This window comes from Heptranchias perlo, chromosome 6 (assembly GCF_035084215.1).
Source record: "Heptranchias perlo isolate sHepPer1 chromosome 6, sHepPer1.hap1, whole genome shotgun sequence".
Classification (NCBI taxonomy): domain Eukaryota; kingdom Metazoa; phylum Chordata; class Chondrichthyes; order Hexanchiformes; family Hexanchidae; genus Heptranchias; species Heptranchias perlo.
Genome location: NC_090330.1, coordinates 84,690,447 through 84,712,492, shown reverse-complemented (window position 1 = coordinate 84,712,492; position 22,046 = coordinate 84,690,447). Strand labels below are relative to the sequence as shown.

Genomic DNA, 22,046 nt, shown 5'->3' with positions numbered 1-22,046 from the left:
TCCTTTAACCAAAATTGCCACCCCCTCCTTTTTAATCTCCCTCTCTATCTCGTCTGAAAACCCTGTAACCAGGAACGTTGAGCTGCCACTCCCGCCCCTCTTTAAGCCATGTTTCTGTTAAAGCTAAGATATCATACTGCCACTTGTCTATTTGTGCCCTTAGCTCATCTGCCTTATTCACTATACTCCTTGCATTAAGGTTTATATCTTTAAGCACTGCCAAACTCCTTTGTTGTTTATTTTCTAACCTTTGTTTCCTCTGCCTTTCAAACTCACTTACTAATTTTCCGCCTTCCATTTCCAATTCTGCCTCTCTTCCTTCTGAATCTCCTCACAGGTTCCCATCACCCTGCCAAGCTAGTTTAAACCTCCCCACAAGGATATATTTTTTTATTTATTCGTTCACGGGATGTGGGCGTCGCTGGCAAGGCCGGCATTTATTGCCCATCCCTAATTGCCCTCGAGAAGGTGGTGGTGAGCCGCCTTCTTGAACCGCTGCAGTCCGTGTGGTGACGGTTCTCCCACAGTGCTGTTAGGAAGGGAGTTCCAGGATTTTGACCCAGCGACAATGAAGGAACGGCGATATATTTCCAAGTCGGGATGGTGTGTGACTTGGAGGGGAACGTGCAGGTGGTGTTGTTCCCATGCGCGTGCTGCCCTTGTCCTTCTAGGTGGTAGAGGTCGCGGGTTTGGGAGGTGCTGTCGAAGAAGCCTGGGCGAGTTGCTGCAGTGCATCCTGTGGATGGTGCACACTGCAGCCACAGTGCGCCGGTGGTGAAGGGAGTGAATGTTTAGGGTGGTGGATGGGGTGCCAATCAAGCGGGCTGCTTTATCTTGGATGGTGTCGAGCTTCTTGAGTGTTGTTGGAGCTGCACTCATCCAGGCAAGTGGAGAGTATTCCATCACACTCCTGACTTGTGCCTTGTAGATGGTGGAAAGGCTTTGGGGAGTCAGGAGGTGAGTCACTCGCCGCAGAATACCCAGCCTCTGACCTGCTCTCGTAGCCACAGTATTTATATGGCTGGTCCAGTTAAGTTTCTGGTCAATGGTGACCCCCAGGATGTTGATGGTGGGGGATTCGGTGATGGTAATGCCATTGAATGTCAAGGGGAGGTGGTTAGACTCTCTCTTGTTGGAGATGGTCATTGCCTGGCACTTATCTGGCGCGAATGTTATTTGCCACTTATCAGCCCAAGCCTGGATGTTGTCCAGGTCTTGCTGCATGCAGGCTCGGACTGCTTCATTATCTGAGGGGTTGCGAATGGAACTGAACACTGTGCAGTCATCAGCGAACATCCCCATTTCTGACCTTATGATGGAGGGAAGGTCATTGATGAAGCAGCTGAAGATGGTTGGGCCTAGGACACTGCCCTGAGGAACTCCTGCAGCAATGTCCTGGGGCTGAGATGATTGGCCTCCAACAACCACTACCATCTTCCTTTGTGCCAGGTATGACTCCAGCCACTGGAGAGTTTTCCCCCTGATTCCCATTGACTTCAATTTTACTAGGGCTCCTTGGTGCCACACTCGGTCAAATGCTGCCTTGATGTCAAGGGCAGTCACTCTCACCTCACCTCTGGAATTCAGCTCTTTTGTCCATGTTTGGACCAAGGCTGTAATGAGGTCTGGAGCCGAGTGGTCCTGGCGGAACCCAAACTGAGCATCGGTGAGCAGGTTATTGGTGAGTAAGTGCCGCTTGATAGCACTGTCGACGACACCTTCCATCACTTTGCTGATGATTGAGAGTAGACTGATGGGGCGGTAATTGGCCGGATTGGATTTGTCCTGCTTTTTGTGGACAGGACATACCTGGGCAATTTTCCACATTGTCGGGTGGATGCCAGTGTTGTAACTGTACTGGAACAGCTTGGCTAGAGGCGCAGCTAGTTCTGGAGCACAAGTCTTCAGCACTACAGCTGGGATGTTGTCAGGGCCCATAGCCTTTGCTGTATCCAGTGCACTCAGCCGTTTCTTGATATCACGTGGAGTGAATCAGTCCCGACCATGTTGAGATGCAATCTGTCCGGCTTGTAAAGGTCCCACCTCCCCCAGAACCGGTCACAAAGCCCTCCCTCCTTCAGGGATTTAAACACGAGGATGAGAATTTTAAACATGAGGCACTGGAGGACCGGTAGCTAATGTAGGTCAGGGAGCACAAGGGTGATGGGTGAGCAGGACTTGGTGTAGGATAGGATACGGACTGCAAAGTTTTGGATGATCTTAAATTTATGGAGGGTGGAGGATGGGATGCCGGGCAGGACAGCATTGGAATAGTCAAATCTGGAGGTAACAAATGCATGGATGAGGGGTTCAGCAGCAAGTGAAAACAAAACACACGCAAACAGTATTGCTCCAACAATTCCCTTGCACCATGCATATAAAAATAAAATCTGTACTATTTCTTTAATAGTCTAACTTCGATATCAATTCAAAAGTATGCTGAAGGACACTTCCAGAATAGTGAGTAAGCATGAAATTTTTAAAAAGTCAAAAGTATTCATCTTAAACCTCTCAATATTTCTTGTCACCACACAAATGATATGGATTGGAGTCATAGCTTACTGGTAAATTTTATTAAAAATGAGATCCATGGGGAGCTCAGAGACTTCCACAGCTCAGCTCATTGGAACAACAACAAACTATTCTATGGAAATGTAAGGTGTGGATTCAAACACTTCATTCCCCAAATGCTAAGTTAATGATCTCAGCCATGCTGCCATGAGGAGTTCTGACCAGGCACCTCCCCAAATGGAAGACAATACCCCAGCACACATTTGTATGTCTCCTGAGAGCCAATTACAAAGCAACACTGCCACTGCCTAGAAGCGGGTTGGCTGAGGATGGCAGACCATGTGGTGATAGGTACAAAATATAAGACCTAATGCGGAGTCTCAGGTCTCCTCCTCAATGATTTACCTGGATAACGCACTGAGTAGCTGTATCACACAAAGCAGTAAGGTCGCAGGTTTGATCCCCAGTGAGTGCCATGTTAGCAGATCTTAGCAGGGCAGCAGGACAGGTGCTACAATTGGCCTTGGTGCCCTGGATTAGGGAGTGAAAAGCTGGCCAGAGTTTATGCTTTTGATCGATATTCAGCAACTCCTGTTTGTGACTCAGGTGAAGACAACGCGGGTTTGGTTGTGATGACCTTGCTGTCAAAAAGCCTGCCAACAATCACTATCTAGGCTCAAAGAATGGGCACGGGCAAGGGGTCAATGGGTTTAGGTGTGGAGAAAAAAAAACTGGTAGACAAAGGAGGGGTGGGGGGAGAGAAAAAGGCGCACCCTATACTTTCGTAGTATGGAGATGATGAGTTCCAATAAAAGAAATTAGGACAAATCTCACTGAAAATAATTTCAATTGAAGGAATTTCTTTTACCAATGTCTTCAACCATACAGGCTGCCGATTGCTATGTAAATCAACCTACCAATTACACAACAGAGCTAACAATAATTAATTATAACTCCACAAGTGCAATGCATACTAGCTGGACTAATATAATCAATACTTCTATCCATTACCGATATTATAGGGCAAAAGATATTTGTACTAGAAGAAATAAATTCATAGAAATGAATGCCATTTCATTTTCTTTCTTGGTGGCATGGCTGACAGGCTGAGGATAAGGCTGGGCTATATGTGATGGGATTGAGTGTCTTTTTAAACTTCATTTGTAAATTATATTTAGCAATAAAAAAGTTTGCATTGCTTTTATTTACTGCCAATTTTAATATTATTTATAAATCACAATGTAACATATAGCGAACTCCTGTGTTGCTCATGGTGATTCAGAGAGAGGATACATTAATTTATTATGGCAGAAGTGATAGAATATATTGTGCGTTGCATGGTCGAATGCAATTGATCTCCTAAGGCACTGCTCAGAGAAAAATATTGATATCACTTCCGATTAGTGTGTCTCGGCTTCATTCCCTCCTTATTTTTGTGTTGCGTTCTGTTTTTGTCTTCCATGTCTTTTCTCTCTCTTTATAGCTGTCACATATTTTTCTCATTGTAGTGTCTGTCTCACTCTGTCCAATTCCTTCTTCATTGATTCTGTCTTACACTTTCAGTAAGTCTTTCTTTCCCCCTGTGTCCTCTCTCTTTTGTAGGACTCCAATGTTCCCTGTGCGATGCCGACTATTTCTATTTTAAGGCCTGCAGTGTGCATGAAGGTTGGAGGCAGAAAATGCTGGGTTTGTAGTGTGAGTAGGTTGAGTTGGTCAGTGAGGTGCTGCACCATGGCAGTTTTTTTCTATTCGTTCATGGGATGTGGGCGTCGCTGGCGAGGCCAGCATTTATTGCCCATCCCTAATTGCCCTTGAGAAGGTGGTGGTGAGCAGCCTTCTTGAACCGTGGTGAAGGTTCTCCCACAGTGCTGATGGGAGTTCCAGGATTTTGACCCAGCGACAATGAAGGAACGGCGATATATGTCCAAGTCAGGATGGTGTGTGACTTGGAGGGGAACGTGCAGGTGGTGTTGTTCCCATGTGCCTGCTGCCCTTGTTCTTCTAGGTTTTAGAGGTCATGGGTTTGGGATGTGCTGTCGAAGAAGCCTGGGCGAGTTGCTGCAGTGCATCCTGTGGATGGTACACACTGCAGCCACTGTGCACCGGTGGTGAAGGGAGTGAATGTTTAGGGTGGTGGATGGGGTGCCAATCAAGCGGGCCGCTTTGTCCTGGATGGTGTCGAGCTTCTTGAGTGTTGTTGGAGCTGCACTCATCCAGGCAAGTGGAGAGTATTCCATCACACTCCTGACTTGTGCCTTGTAGATGGTGGAAAGGCTTTGGGGAGTCAGGAGGTGAGTCACTCGCTGCAGAATACCCAGCCTCTGACCTGCTCTCGTAGCCACAGTATTTATATGGCTGGTCCAGTTAAGTTTCTGGTCAATGGTGACCCCCAGGATGTTGATGGTGGGGGATTCGGTGATGGTAATGCTGTTGAATGTCAAGGGGAGGTGGTTAGACACTCTCTTGTTGGAGATGGTCATTGCCTGGCACGAATGTTAAGACAGTTGAGACAGAGAGGGTGGGGCTGAGGGTTAAGTCAGGAGAAGGCAAAAATTTGGAAGTTGCTTTCATCAGGGGGCATGAATGGGAGCTTGGTGAACTGCTGCCTAAAGAGAAAGGTCTCTAGATGATGGTATACTCGTGGAGGGAAGGGGAGAAGCTCTATACATTGCTGTAGGAGTTCCTCAGGGCAGTGTCCTAGGCCCAACCATCTTCAGCTGCTTCATCAATGACCTTCCCTCCATCATAAGGTCAGAAATGGGGATGTTCGCTGATGACTGCACAGTGTTCAGTTCCATTCGCAACCCCTCAGATAATGAAGCAGCCTGTGCCCACATGCAGCAAGACCTGGACAACATCCAGGCTTGGGTTCATAAGTGGCAAGTAACATTCGCGCCAGACAAATGCCAGGCAATGACCATCTCCAAAAAGAGAGTCTAACCACCTCCCCTTGACATTCAATGGCATTACCATCGCCGAATCCCCCACCATCAACATCCTCGGGGTCACCATTGATCGGAAACTTAACTGGAGCAGCCAAACAAATACTGTGGCTACAAGAGCAGGTCAGAAGCTGGGTATTCTGAGGCGAGTGACTCACCAAAGCCTTTCCACCATCTGTAAGGCACAAGTCAGGAATGTGATGAAATACTCCCCACTTGCCTGGATGAGTGCAGCTCAAACAACACTCAAGAAGCTCGACACCATCCAGGACAAAGCAGCCTGCTTGATTGGCACCCTATCCACTACCCTAAACATTCACTCCCTTCACCACCGGCGCACTGTGGCTGCAGTGTGTACCATCCACAGGATGCACTACAGCAACTCGCCAAGGCTTCTTTGACAGCACTTCCCAAACCCACGACCTCTACCACCTAGAAGGACAAAAGCAGCAGGCACATGGGAACAACACCACCTGCACGTTCCCCTCCAAGTCACACACCATCCTGACTTGGAAATATATCGCCGTTCCTTCATTGTCGCTGGGTCAAAATCCTGGAACTCCCATCAGCACTGTGGGAGAACCTTCACCTCACGGACTGCAGCGGTTCAAGAAGGCGGCTCACCATCACCTTCTCAAGGGCAATTAGGGATGGGCAATAAATGCCGGCCTCGCCAGCGACGCCCACATCCCATGAGCGAATAGAAAAAAACTGCCATGTTGCAGCACCTCTCTGACCAACTCAACCTACTCACACTACAAACCCAGCATTTTCTGCCTCCAACCTTCATGCACACTGCAGGCCTTAAAATAGAAATAGTTGGCATCACACAGGGAACATTGGAGGGAGGGTACAGAGTACATCATAGTCAGACGAGCCGTTTGCAGAGGTAGGCTCAAGCAAGGCTGTGAAGGAATTTGAAGCCATGGTTCAGGATTTTTGTATTGATGAGCCAGGGGGTAAGGAGCCAGTGGACATTGGCGAGGACAGTGGTGATGGGTGCATTGGTGTTTGAGGATAGAGCTCTAGATGAGTTGCAATTTGTATAGGGTGGACATGGAGAGGTGACAAGATAACTTCCAGAAAACCAAGCCTAGCGATAACAAAGATGTTGGGGGTTTAAGCGGTGAGGGTGAGGTAGGGACATAAGTGGAAGTAAGTGGTCTTGGTGATGGATCACATGTGAGCTTTGAAGCTCAGCTTAGGGTGAAGCAGGACATTGAGATGGTGCAACTAGAGGTTCAGTCCGAGTGAATAGCAGAACAGGGAGATGGGATCAGCATCTGACGGGCAAAATTTCTGGCAGAAGCCAGACAGAATGTTTCAGTCTTCTGCTAACCTGTTTACATCCTCCTGCAATTGTCCTCACAGGTTGCCAATTCCTATGTCCACTTTTACAATGGAAACTGCCCAATATAAACTTGTCGCACTGTAATTACAGCCTCCCGCCTGGACATCGGAACAACTGAAAAAAGTGACAAGGAAGTGCGCGCAGACATTGCACCAATTAATCTCCTGTGGTGTTACACATTGAGATGAGAGACTAAATGCACTCTTCAGATGAGCAGGGTTTGGTGGGGTGTTGGGGGGGGGGCTTTTGCTTTAATTAGAAGTTTATAACTTGCAAGTTTTTGAAGAGCTTTCTGAAAATCCAAATAAACTATATCACTATCAATTTTAGCCTTAACATGCTCAAAATGCCAAGGAGGTTTTTCATGCAGAATCTTCCTTTTCTAAATTAATCCTGTCTGTTCCTTTTTGTTATTGCTACACAGCTACCCCTCCAGCCTAACACTTAGAATAAAGTCCATCATTTTCCCTGTTTTTGGTTAATGGACCTGGAGTTGCCTGGATCCATTTTTTGATTTATAAACAGGTACTTTGTTTACATGCCACCAGTCCTGTGGAACATAGAATCATAGAAGTTACAACATGGAAACAGGCCCTTCGGCCCAACATGTCCATGTCGCCCAGTTTATACCACTAAGCTAGTCCCAATTGCCTGCACTTGGCCCATATCCCTCTATACCCATCTTACCCATGTAACTGTCCAAATGCTTTTTAAAAGACAAAATTGTACCCGCCTCTACTACTGCCTCTGGCAGCTCGTTCCAGACACTCACCACCCTTTGAGTGAAAAAATTGCCCCTCTGGACCCTTTTGTATCTCTCCCCTCTCACCTTAAATCTGTGCCCCCTCGTTATAGACTCCCCTTCCTTTGGGAAAAGATTTTGACTATCTACCTTATCTATGCCCCTCATTATTTTATAGACTTCTATAAGATCACCCCTAAACCTCCTACTCTCCAGGGAAAAAAGTCCCAGTCTGTCTAACCTCTCCCTATAAGTCAAACCATCAAGTCCCGGTAGCATCCTAGTAAATCTTTTCTGCACTCTTTCTAGTTTAATAATATCCTTTCTATAATAGGGTGACCAGAACTGTACACAGTACTCCAAGTGTGGCCTCACCAATGCCCTGTACAACTTCAACCAAGACATCCCAACTCCTGCATTCAATGTTCTGACCAATGAAACCAAGCATGCTGAATGCCTTCTTCACCACCCTATCCACCTGTGACTCCACTTTCAAGGAGCTATGAATCTGTACTCCCAGATCTCTTTGTTCCATAACTCTCCCCAACGCCCTACCATTAACGGAGTAGGTCCTGGCCCGATTCGATCTACCAAAATGCATCACCTCACATTTATCTAAATTAAACTCCATCTGCCATTCATCGGCCCACTGGCCCAATTTATCAACATCCCGTTGCAATCCTAGATAACCTTCTTCACTGTCCACAATGCCACCAATCTTGGTGTCATCTGCAAACTTACTAACCATGCCTCCTAAATTCTCATCCAAATCATTAATATAAATAACAAATAACAGCGGACCCAGCACCGATCCCTGAGGCACACCGCTGGACACAGGCATCCAGTTTGAAAAACAACCCTCTACAACCACCCTCTGTCTTCTGTCGTCAAGCCAATTTTGTATCCAATTGGCTACCTCACCTTGGATCCCATGAGATTTAACCTTATGTAACAACCTACCATGCGGTACCTTGTCAAATGCTTTGCTGAAGTCCATGTAGACCACGTCTACTGCACAGCCCTCATCTATCTTCTTGGTTACCCCTTCAAAAAACTCAATCAAATTCGTGAGACATGATTTTCCTCTGACAAAACCATGCTGACTGTTCCTAATTAGTCCCTGCCTCTCCAAATGCCTGTAGATCCTGTCCCTCAGAATACCCTCTAACAACTTACCCACTACAGATGTCAGGCTCACTGGTCTGTAGTTCCCAGGCTTTTCCCTGCTGCCCTTCTTAAACAAAGGCACAACATTTGCTACCCTCCAATCTTCAGGCACCTCACCTGTAGCGGTGGATGATTCAAATATCTCTGCTAGGGGACCCGCAATTTCCTCCCTAACCTCCCATAACGTCCTGGGATACATTTCATCAGGTCCCGGAGATTTATCTACCTTGATGCGCGTTAAGACTTCCAGCACCTCCCTCTCCGTAATATGTACACTCCTCAAGACATCACTATTTATTTCCCCAAGTTCCCTAACATCCATGCCTTTCTCAACCGTAAATACCGATGTGAAATATTCATTCAGGATCTCACCCATCTCTTGTGGTTCCGCACATAGATGACCTTGTTGATCCTTAAGAGGCCCTACTCTCTCCCTAGTTACCCTTTTGCCCTTTATGTATTTGTAGAAGCTCTTTGGATTCACCTTTGCCTGATCTGCCAAAGCAATCTCATATCCCCTTTTTGCCCTCCTGATTTCTCTCTTAACTCTACTCCGGCAATCTCTATACTCTTCAAGGAATCCACTTGATCCCAGCTGCCTATGCATGTCATATGCCTCCTTCTTCTTTTTGACTAGTGCCTCAATCTCCCGAGTCATCCAAGGTTCCCTACTTCTACCAGCCTTGCCCTTCACTTTATAAGGAATGTGCTTACCCTGAACCCTGGTTAACACACTTTTGAAAGCCTCCCACTTACCAGACGTCCCTTTGCCTGCCAACAGACTCTCCCAATCAACTTCTGAAAGTTCCTGTCTAATACCATCAAAATTGGCCTTTCCCCAATTTAGAATTTTAACTTTTGGGCCAGACCTATCCTTCTCCATAGCTATCTTAAAACTAATGGAATTATGATCACTGGTCCCAAAGTGATCCCTCACTAACACTTCTGTCACCTGCCCTTCCTTATTTCCCAAGAGGAGGTCCAGTTTTGCCCCCTCTCTTGTCAGGCCATCCACATACTGAATGAGAAATTCCTCCTGAATACACTCAACAAATTTCTCTCCATCCAAGCCCCTAATGCTATGGCTGTCCCAGTCAATGTTGGGAAAGTTAAAGTCCCCTACTATTACCACCCTATTTTTCTTGCAGCTGTCTGTAATCTCCTTACATATTTGCTCCTCAATTTCCCGTTGACTATTTGGGGGTCTGTCGTACAATCCTATCAAAGTGATCTCTCCCTTCTTATTTTTCAGTTCTACCCATATAGACTCAGTGGGCGAACCCTCGGATATATCCCCTCTCACTACTGCCGTGATGTTCTCCCTAATCAAGAACGCAACTCCCCCTCCTCTCTTACCTCCTGCTCTATCTTTCCTATAGCATCTGTACCCTGGAACATTGAGCTGCCAGTCCTGCCCCTCCCTTAGCCATGTTTCAGTAATAGCTATAACATCCCAGTCCCATGTACCCATCCATGCCCTGAGTTCATCTGCCTTGCCCATCAGACTTCTTGCATTGAAATAAATGCAGTTTAATCTAGACTTCCCTTGGTCTTTGCCCTGCTTTCTCAGACCATCTGTCCGGTCATGTTCTGTACACTCTCCCTTACTGCCTTTTGTTTCTGTCACCACTTTATTTCCCACTGACTTCCTGCATCGGTTCCCATCCCCCTGCCACATTAGTTTAAACCCTCCCCAACAGCACTGGCAAACACTCCCCCTAGGACATTGGTTCCAGTCCTGCCCAGATGCAGACCGTCCAATTTGTACTGGTCCCACCTCCCCCAGAACCGGTTCCAATGGCCCAGGAATTTGAATCCCTCCCTCTTGCACCATCTCTCAAGCCACGTATTCATCTTAGCTATCCTGTCATTCCTACTCTGACTAACCCGTGGCACTGGTAGCAATCCTGAGATTACTACCTTTGAGGTCCTACTCTTTAGTTTAACTCCTAACTCCCTAAATTCAGCTTGTAGGACCTCATCCTGTTTTTTACCTATATCGTTGGTGCCTATATGCACCACGACAACTGGCTGTTCACCCTCCCCCTCCAGAATGTCCTGCAGCCGCTCCGAGACATCCTTGACCCTTGCACCAGGGAGGCATACCATCCTGGAGTCTCGGTTGCGTCCGCAGAAACGCCTGTCTATTCCCCTTACAATTGAGTCCCCTATCACTATAGCTCTGTCAGGAGTAGGCCATAAGGCCCCTCGAGCCTGCTCCGCCATTCGATCAGGTCATGGCTGATCTTCAACCTCAACTCCACTTTCCTGCCCCATCCCCATATCCCTTGATTGACCTAGAGCCCAAAAATCTATCTATCTCAGCCTTGAATATACTCAACAGCTCAGCATCCACAGCCCTCTGGTAAGAGAATTCCAAAGATTCACAACCCTCTGAGTGAAGAAATTCCTCCTTATCTCAGTGTTTAATGGCCGACCCCTTATCCTGCAACTATGCCCTCTAGTTCTGGACTCTCCAGCCAGGGGAAACAATCTCTCAGCATCTACCCTGTCAAGCCCCCTCACAATCTTATTGTTTCAATGAGATCACCTCTCATTCTTCTAAGCTGCAAACAGTATAGACCCATTCTACTCAACCTCTCATCCCAGGAATAAATATAGAGAACCTTCGCTGCACAGCCTCTAAGGCAAGGATATCCTTCCATAAATAAGGAGACCAAAACTGTACGCAGTACTCCAGGTGAGGTAGCACCAGAGCCCTGTACAATTGTAGTAAGACGTCCTTACTCTTGTACTCCAACCCCCTTGCAATAAATGCCGACGTGCCATTTGCTTTCCTAATTGCCTGCTGTACCTGCATGCTAACTTTTTGTGTTTCTTGTACGAGGACACCCTTTAAAAAATATTCTGTTTTTCTATTCTTCCGACCAAAGTGAATAACCTCACATTTCTCCACATTATACTCCATCTGCCAGCTTCTTGTCCACTCACTTAACCTGTCCATATCCCTTTGCAGATTCTTTGTGTCCTCCTCACAGCTTACTTTCTTACCTAGCTTTGTATCGTCAGCAAACTTGGATACATTACACTCGGTCCCTTCATCCAAGTCATTAATGTAGACTGTAATTCGCTGAGGCCCAAGCACCGATCCTTGTGGTACCCCACTAGTTACAGCCTGCCAACCTGAGAATGATCCGTTTAGCCCTACTCTTTTTTTTCTGTCCGTTAACCAATCCTCTATCCATGCTAATATGTTACTCCCAATACCAATGAACCCTTATCTTGCGTAACAACCTTATATGTGGCACCTTATCGAATTCCTTTTGAAAATACAAATATACCACATCCACTGGTTCCCTTTTATCTACCCTGCTAGTTTCATCCTCAAAAAACTATAATAAATTTGTCAAACACGATTTCCCTTTCATAATCATGTAGACTCTGCCTAATCATATTATGATTTTCTAAGCGCCCTTAATAATGGATTCCAGCATTTTCCCTGACGACCAATGTCATGCTAACTGGCCTGTAATTCCCTGTTTTCTCTCTCCCTCCTTTCTTGAATAGCGGGATTATGTTTGCTACATTCCAGTCCACTGGGACCGTTCTAGAATCCAGGGAATTTTGGAAGATCATAACCAACGTGTCCACTATCTTTGCAGCCACCTCTTTTAGAACCCTCGGATGTAGGCCACCAGGTCCCGTGAATTTATCGGCTTTTACTCCCATTAGTTTCTCAAGTACTTTTTCTCTACTGACAATAATTACTTTAAGGTCCTCACTCTCATTAGCCCCTTGGTTCCCTACTATTTCTGGTATGCTTTTTGTGTCTTCTACTGTGAAGACAGGTACAAAATATTTGTTTAATGCACTTGCTATTTCCTGATTCCCCATTATCATTTCTCCTGTATCAGCCTCTAAGGGACCAAGGTCTACTTTTGCTACTCTCTTCTTTTATACATACCTGTAGAAGCTCTTACAATCTGTTTTTTTATTTCTTGCTAGTTTACTTTCATATTCTATTTTCTCCCTTTTTATCAATTTTTTGGTCGTTCTTTGCTCGTTTCCAAAACTCTCCTAATCCTCAAGCTTACTACTCTTCTTGGCAACATTATAGGCCTCTTCTTTTAATCTAATACTATCCTTAACTTCTTCAGTTAGCCATGGATGGATCACTTTTCCCATGGAGTTTTTATTTCTTAATGGAATGTATATTTGTTGAGAATATTGAAATATTTCTTTAAATGTTTGCCATTGCTTGTCAACCTTCATACCCGTTAATCTAATTTCCCAATCTACCTTAGCCAACTCGCCCCCTCATACCTATATAATTGGTTTTATTTAAGTTTAAGACTCTAGTTTCGGACTTAAGTACGTCACTCTCAAACTCAATGTGCAATTGTATCATATTATGATCACTCTTCCTCAGAGGATCCTTTACTGAGATTACTAATTAACCCTGTCTCATTACACAACAGAAGATCTAAAATAGCCTGTTGCCTGGTTGGTTCCATGGCATACTGCTCTAGGAAACCGTCTTGAATGCATTCCATGAACTTGTCCTCCAAACTACCTTTGCCAATTTGATTTATCCACTCTATAGGAAGATTAAAGCCCCCCATGATTACTGCATTACCTTTGTTAAAAGCTCCTATTATTTCATGATTAATACTCTGTCCAATGGTATGGCTACTATTAGGGGTCCTATAAATTACTCCCACCAGTGTTTTCTGCCCCTTGTTATTTCTTATTTCCACCCATACTGATTCTACTTCCTGATCTTCCGAGCCAAGATCCTTTCTCACCACTGTCCTTATGCCATCCTTTATTATTAGGGCTACACCCCTTCCTTTTCCATTTTGCCTGTCTTTTCTAAACATCACGTACCCTGGAATGTTTCGTTCCCAATCTTGGTCATTTTGCAACCATGGGCTCGATTTTCGCGTGAAGTAGTGACCGCTTTGGTGGGGGGGGAGGGGGGGGGGCTCCGAAAACCACGGAAATCCCAAGCGGGTTCAGAACCCGGCTCCAACCCGCAGACTTCCAGGTTCCCCACTGACGCGTCTGGGTGCATGCGCGCCTCCCGAATGCGGAAGTACCATTGGCAATTAAAGTCAGCGGGATGATATTTAAGAGAGTCATTTAGATACTTGAAGGATTTAATTTTGTCCACGTTAAGGCAGGGGTCCGATTTTGAAACATCCTCACCATGTTTCCCGTGCTGTGGGAAATATTTCATGTTCTACCAGACGTGTTTCAGCCAGCAGCCAGTTGCACATTCAAATGCTTGTTTGACAGATGGGGAGAAAAGGTGAGTTCTTGCTGCAGGGCACTCAGTTCTTTTACACAAACTTTTGGCTGCGAGATCTTTGTGTTTTCACTGAAAATTCTTACTTTCCACTCACAATTCTTCTGTTCACACATATTTAACAACTTTTCGGACCCCCTCAAACTCACACCATCAGGGTGGGAGGGGCGTCATGGCTGCATTCACCACTACATCCGAGGACGAGCAACAACACACGCCTCGCCAGGTACTGCGTGCACTTCCGCCACGTGGAGCTCCACAACATGGTGCTGCGCCACAGGCAGCTGCACAAGAGCACAGAGGGCAACAACAGAGAGAGTGACATCACAGGAGGCACTACCCTTCAAACAGGGTCTACAGACCGAGGCTCAGCTTCCTGGACCTCTCTGAGGAACAGTGCATATGGAGAGTCAGAGTCAGTCGCCAGGTAGTCGCAGACATCTGCAGCCTCCTTCATGCCGAGCTGCTCCCGGCTGGGCCGAGCGTCATCTCATTACATGTTGCAAAAGTCATCACTGCCCTCAACTTCTTCGCCTCCGGATCATTCCAGGGTGTCACCTGTGCCTCTCAGTCGTCTGCACACAAGTGCATAAGGTACGTCACCGACAGCTTGTTTCGCACAGCCTCACAGTACGTCAACTTCCCCACGGACGATCTCAACCAGACGGAGAGGGCAGTGGGATTCCACTCTGTGGCTGGCTTCCCATGAGTGCAGGGTGTAATCGATTGCACCCATATAGCATCCGAGCACCTCTACACAAGCCAGGCCTGTTCATCAACAGAAAGGGCTATCACTCCATCAACACTCAGCTCGTTTGTGACCACCGCAAAAGATTGCTTCACGTGTGCGCCAGATTCCCTGGTAGCTGCCACAATTCCTTCATTCTCCGGGAATCCAACATCCCGCCCCTCTTACACGCACCAAACACCCTTAAGGGCTGGCTCCTCGGGGACAAGGGGTACCCTCTGCATACGTGGCTCATGACACCTCTGAGGAACCCCATCACCGAGCAACAGCGTCGATGTAAGAACAGCCACATCGCCACCAGGTCTACAACTGAGCATGCTCCAGGGCTGCTCAAGATGCGATTTAGGTGTCTTGATCGTTCTGGGGGAACGCTTCAATACGCACCAGACAGAGTGGGACACATTACAGTAGTGTGTTGCGCCCTGCACAACATGGCGCACAGAGAGGGGTGTTGCTTGAGGAGGCCCCATCCACATCAGCCACCCACATTGAGGAGGAGGAGGAACAACCCATGGGCAGAGCTGCGGCTCACCTGGCTGCTCGTGAGGCCAGGGAGTCACTGATATGTGAACAGTTCTCCTAACATCAGAAAGTGCGAAGAGTCCAGTCCTCACACCACCTGGAAAAAGCAGTGCCCACACCAAGCCGCCCACCCCTCCCTGCACAAAACAGTCCGGCAAATACACGTACACCCACTGTAAAGTGACCCAATGGGTGGCATCAAGTGTCGGCGTTCACTGTGAGCCTCATGAAAGGGCGCTATCACAAAAGCCAGTCAAGAATGGGCAAGACGTGGCAGTAGTGGTGACAATCATAACATTTAATGTCACTTTAACAAAAAGCAAATATAAATAAAAAAGATGCCAGGCTGTCAAACACCCTTGTGCATACCCTTCGTGATCAAAAAACCTTCGTCTTTCTCTTCCGACTACTTCTACGTGGTGCATCCCCTGTGGCTGCAGCAGAAGTGGTGGCAGCTTTCTCATGTTCATGTCCTGACTGCTTAGATGCTTTCGCCCTACGCCCTCTGGGTTTTGGAGTCCGTGAGGGCCCCTCCAAAGACTGCTCCATCTGCACCTTTGCAGGAGCTGTCTCAGCCACCTGGAGAGGAAGCAGTATTGTGGGTACTGGTTGAGAGGAGGGCAACAGGTGAGACGTGGGAGCGCTTTGAGTGGCGTCCCCACTTCCATATCCTCTTTCGCCATCATCCCTCCCCTGGGCCAGGCCCACATCACTCCTATTGGAGAACAGTGTGGTGGACATGTGAGATGTGTTGGAAGGCCACTTCTAAAGTATCTGTCAGCCTGCTTAAGGCGGCAGAATGTGTTCTCCCCGAGTCTGAACAGCTGTTGTCAGGGCCTGAATGGACTCATTTGTGAGCCGTGCTTGAAGCTCAACGGAGATTAGCCTTCTCTCCATCGCAGACATTCCGGCACTTACCTGTAATACTATCTCAGACATTCCCGCAGTTACCTGCGATACTATCTCAGAGAGTTGCTCACGTCCCTGTGTCATTATCTCAGAGATTCCCTCCTGAACCTGTGCCACCATTCCACTCATGCAGGAGTTGGACTCCTCCATCCTCTGCGCTATTGTGGAGAGTCCGCGTGGCACCTGTTCCAGTACCTCGCAAATGTGCTGCTGTCCTTCGATCATTCTCCCTTTAAAGGATGAACCCTGGGGTTTCACATCTGCGTCCAGCTGAGCAAAGCCTGGAGAGGAGAGCGCCCACCGACGCAGACTCTCCACAGCTGCCCCTGCCACCAGTGTCTGCTCTTGCTCACTTGGATGTGGTGACGCATCAGGTGCCAACACAACTAACTGAGGACTAGGAGCCACCGAGGTGTGAGTATCTGCGTTGGTGAATGGCTCACTAAGATGTGACGGTGCCCCCTCAGAGGTCGGCAGGTTCTCTGAGGAATTGCCCTCTGCCGTCACTGCAGTCGCTGAAGGCCCTGTAAGCGAACAGAAGGCAATATTAAGCATCATCACAGATGTGTCATGTTGCGATGAGCATACTGAGGTGTTGAAGATGGCAAGGCATGTTAACATCAATTCATAGTGTGTGTGATGAGTGTTGAAGTTTTGTCACCGGATGTTTGTGGGGTGCCAGTCTCGGTGTCCCCGATGGACAGGCACTTGAAGGTGTGGCTGAGCTCCAGGGCCTCCTGCTCCGCATCTGTGAGGATCACTACTTGTTGTGGTGCCCCTCCAGTCCTCGCCCTCTCGCGTGCATTTTGCGCTCTCTTCTCCTACAAGAGGACAAAGAACAGACGTGTGAGTGAGTGATGGTGACGTAGCCAACTGATGAATGCGTTGCTTTGGGTGAGGCTGACTGAAATAGGTGCATCAGAGGGTGAGTATATGAGAGATGTTGGATGAGGATTGGGATGAGTAGTGGTGGTGGGGTGACTAATGGGGAGGTGAGGAAGTGCAGGTAAGTTGAGGATGAGCCTTAAGTGGGTGTGAGGAGTGATGTGATAGAGTAGTGTAGAATGAGTTGAGGGGGGTGGGGGGGCAGTGATGCAGAACACAGAATGCAGGAGAATCAGTAAGTGTACTCACTTTTGCTGACCTAGTTAGGTCATTGAAGCGCTTCCTGCACTGGATCCAGGTGCGGGAGATGTTGCTGCTGCTGGTGACTCCTCTGTCACCTCGAGCCTGGCTTTCTTGGTGGCAGAGGCAGGCCACTTCCTCCTGTCCGCCATGTAAAACATATCCCTCCACCTCCTCACCCCATCCAGTAGCACCTGGAGTGAGGCATCGTTCAGCCATGCCCCTGTGCTGCTCCATTGTGGTTTGTGGGTCTTTGCTCCAACAAAAGCCTTTGGAGCAATGGCCCTTTAAATAGAGCTCCTCCAGCTGTCAGCCTGTGATGCGGGTGCACAGTCCACCCGCTGCGCAGCTTTTGGACGGCAAACCCGGAGGCCACGTTAAGTGGCGTCAATTGAATTGCAATCACGTGGGAAACGAACATTTTTTATTGGCCGGGTTACCCACACTCCCATTCCGCCTCCATTCTAATATCGGAGCCCATGTCTCTGTAATGGCTGTTGGATCAAACCCATTTATCTCTATTTGTGCAACTAATTCATCTATCTTGTTATGAATGCTCCATGCATTCAGATAAAGAGCCTTTAATTTTGACTTTTTACCATTTTTTCCTGCTCTGACCTTATTTGTTGATGCTCTATTATTGGTAAACTCTCTGTCCCTTCCTGCCACACTCTGTTTATCTTTACCCAAATCACTACACTGCTCTGTTGCCTTGACTTTCCTCATTAGATTTCAAAATTGCCCCATACCTGACACCTCCCCCTCCCCCTCCCCCCTTTTAGTTTAAAGCCCTATCTACAGCCCTAGTTATTCGATTCGCTAGGACGCTGGTCCCAGCCCGGTTTAAGTGGAGCCTGTCCCAACGGAACAGCTTCCTCTTTCCCCAGTACTGGTGCCAGTGCCCTATGAATTGATACCCCTGTCTCCCACACCACTCTTTTAACCACACTTTTAACTCTCTGATCTGTTTGTCTCTATGCCAATTTGCATGTGGCGCAGGTAGTAATCCAGAGATTATTACATTTGAGGTTCTGCTTATTAATTTAGATTCTAGCTCCTCAATCTGCCTCAGCAGAACCCCATTCTTAGTTCTACCCATGTCGTTGGTTCCTACGTGGAACACAACAACTGAATCCTCCCCCTCATGCTCCAAGTTCTTTTCCAGCCGCGAAGAGATGTCCTTAACCCTGGCACCGGGCAGGCAACACAGTCTTTGGGACTCTCGGTCGCGGCTGCAGGGAACAGTGTCTATCCACCTGACTATATTATCCCCTACCATTACCACATTCCTTTTTACTCCCCCCACTTGAATGGCCTCCTGTACCACAATGCTGCGGTCAGTTTGCCCATCCTCCCTGCACTCTTTGCTTTCATCCATAAAGGTAGCAAGTATGGACAAGGTCAAGGGCTGAGGCTCCTCCATCACTGCATCCTGGGTCCCCATACCTGCCTGACTTGTAGTCACACCCTTCTGTCCCTGACCACTGAAGGAATCTAAACTACTACCTAATCTAAGGGGTGTGACTGCCTCCTGGATCAAAGTGTCCAGATAACTCTTCCCCTTCCGGATGCATTGCAATGTCTGCAGCCTGGACTCCAGCTCAACAACTCTGAGCCGAAGTTCCTCGAGCTGCAGACACTTACTGCAGATGTGGTTGTCGGGGATCATGCTGCTCTTCACAAACTCCCACATGCTGCAGTTATGACACACCACCTACCCTGCCATCGCTTACATTACAACAGTGACTACACTTCAAATGTAAGGAATCTTACAACACTAGGTTATAGTCCAACAGTTTTATTTGAAAATCACAAGCTTTCGGAGCTTTCCTCCTTCGTCAGGAGGTTGGCTGTAAAGCGCTTTGGGACGTCATGAGGTCATGAAAGGCACTATATAAATGTAAGTCTTTTCTTTTTTTGTCACTAATGCTCAATGATTCCTTCATGGCAATAGCCAGTGACCCTCAAATCTCCTCCTTAGTCTCCCTCAGAACCCTAGGATATTTAACATCTTATCCAAAGTAATTATTATTGTCACCAAGTGCCTCTGCCACACTGACTTCAAAATCTTCTAAGATATCAGGTGTACTACAGAAATTGATCAGAGAGTTCGTGTTATTTTCTTTGGTGAATACTTCTAGAAAATATTCATTTGATATTTTAACTTTTATCTTTTTCTGCATTTTTATTGTCCTAAATCTCTTCACTTGTTTCAACAAATTCATATACCCCTCCGGGGGTACTCCCACCACTGACCTGTCAGCTTTGTATAGTTAGTTTTTCTTTTTTATTCCCATTTTAATTTTCCTCCATTTTGTGGATCACTTGTTTGGTTTACACTTAATTTTCTAAGGATTATGGTTATTCAGTGTTGTCAGTCTTGTCATCAATTCTTTCTCAACTGAGGCACTGTTCAGCAATACTCCCTAGCTCATTTCTTTTACTTCATCACTCATTCCTTTGAAGTTGGCCTTTTTACAGTCACAGTTATTAGCCTGCTAAAACTGTCCAGGCTCTCACACGATGGGCCATGTGGACAAGGTACTGGAGGGTGACTGACGCCCATGATACTGTACCCCAGTAGGAGTCAACACCTTGGGAAGAAACTGGCAAAGTAAAATGTTTTCAAAAGGCCAGTTACAACAAATTTGGCCAGCAAATCTGACTTGATAATCAAAGGGCTCCACTGCAGTTCAGGCATAGAGTGATTTAGGGTCCAAGGCCTTTGGCACATTGTAAAATAAAACATTTTTAAGGGGCAGAGAATGGAGGTATACAAGTGAAAAAAAATACTTTACCACATTCATCATCATACATATCACACCATATCACACGTTATGTTATAAACTATAACTTGATGAGTATCTATGCATTTCTAAAGTGGATACCTGAAAAATTTGATTTTTTTTCAATTATAATTAATCTGTTGGAGCTTTCTGTTATTTATTTAGTGCATCATCTTTTCTCATTTCTATTGAGGGCATCACTACCAGCAGAATAAGGATACCAGCACAGCACCTATTGTATTCTAGTGTTCCTATTATGGGCTGTGTCCAGATGGGTGAAACCCTCCTGGGAGAGTAAACCAGGTCAGCTCATGGTGAATTATGATGCTGAAGAGCTGACTTGCAATCAACCAACAGACACAAAATATAATAGCAGTGAATAGTATTTCATCTGCAGTGTTTTACAATTTTGCTTTAACATTTTGCCTGATCTTTAATTTTTAACTAGTTGACTGTCTAATGTTTTAGCCTTGTCACAAATAGAGACTGTGTTGGGAAATTACCACCAGTATTACCGGAGGTTTGGAAATTATTTCCTAAGCATTCTTGTACACTGAGTAATTGCTTAACAAAAGTTATTGAAGTTATAGCCTGTAATAAAAGAACAGTTCATGTCCTGGGTAAAAACTTAGTGCTTTATCACGTATTAAGAGAATTAGGTTTGTCTTGCTTTCAAATAAACCTCACCTTTTTACATTAACATTAGGCTGCTCATTTAACTATCAAACACCATCCTTTTCCCCCTTCTGTAGCTACCTCACCATGCTCCTTTCAGCCAGTCAAACTTTGCTCTTTTGTGGTCATGCCCTGATGATTTGGCTCGTCTTCATAAGTCTTTCTTGACAGCTGATTGTTGCGCTATTGTGGCCACATTTCATAACACTACCTGGATGTGCTCCAAATTACTGGAAGGCTAATGAACAACAAGCTACAAAGTATGCAGATACTGTGGACTGTGGCCATGACAGGATAGCAAGCGGTCTGAGGCCACTCCTATACAGCAATTATTCCTGGCATTAAATTTTCACTGTTGCTTTGGTGTATCATAAAATTACAACCACACCCTCCTCTGATGTGCAGACACTTTTATTAAACCAACGTTTAACTTTGTTAAAAGAATTATTGCTTGGAAAGTAATTGTTTTGTGATCACAGTACTTCAGCACCAAAGAGTGCTCAGTGGCCCATAAAATGATCACACAATGTACAATTCATGAGCTCTGATGACTGAATTACCTGTGAAAAGTCCATGCAAGTATAGGGCAGCAAGTCATCCAGGTGGCCAATGTCTTTTGAGAAACGGTTAAGGATCCGACCTACAAAGAATAAAAAAAACCTCTAGTAAAAATTTAAAATAATTTTTACAGTTACAATACTTTTTCTAAATCGGTTATTTGACTTATCACCTTTATGATTTAAATATAGCCCTCATCGGAAATTATTATCCAGAAGTTTAAAAAAGATTGGCAAGTGACTTAACAACATCTAAAACAAATAGAACAATGTAGGAACAACATGCTTAGCTGAGAATTTTCAATTGCTGCTGATATGCTGAAAATGGCAACTGGCTTATACCCGATCACATGTTGGTGTCTCTTGTAAAGGTTTCCTTGATGGGTCAAACACTGAGTTTGAATGCACAATGGTTAATCAGAAAGCTGTATTTTCAAATATCGACTGAATTCAAATTCAAAATTAAGAATCAAAAACACTTTGGGATAATCTGAAGATAAGTCAGCTCAATGATTAAGAAAGATAGAAAACCTCGGTGCGTCTTCCTCATTCTTTGAATGACATATGTCCTCCAGAATTGTAAGAGTACAGCTTAGGCTGACTGCACATACTTACCCCACTACCTAAGCATGTACATGAAATTGTCTTTATAACACTGGTAGGCGGTGCTGCAAGTCTGTCCTCCTCCAATATCCGATCAAGACCCAACACCAACCATTTATTTGACCTGAAGCTAAACTGT

The 22,046-nt window shown here is 46.1% G+C and overlaps 1 protein-coding gene across 3 annotated transcripts in view; it reads right to left on the bottom strand.

Moving 5' to 3' along the window:
- Window positions 1-22,046, bottom strand: part of abcc4 (ATP binding cassette subfamily C member 4 (PEL blood group)) — a 376,726-nt gene that overhangs the window by 122,980 nt on the left and 231,700 nt on the right. For all 3 annotated transcript variants that reach the window (XM_067986483.1, XM_067986484.1, XM_067986485.1), the window contains one exon: window positions 21,308-21,387. In XM_067986483.1, coding sequence (XP_067842584.1) covers window positions 21,308-21,387 — 80 coding nt within the window. The remainder of the gene's footprint in view (window positions 1-21,307; window positions 21,388-22,046) is intronic.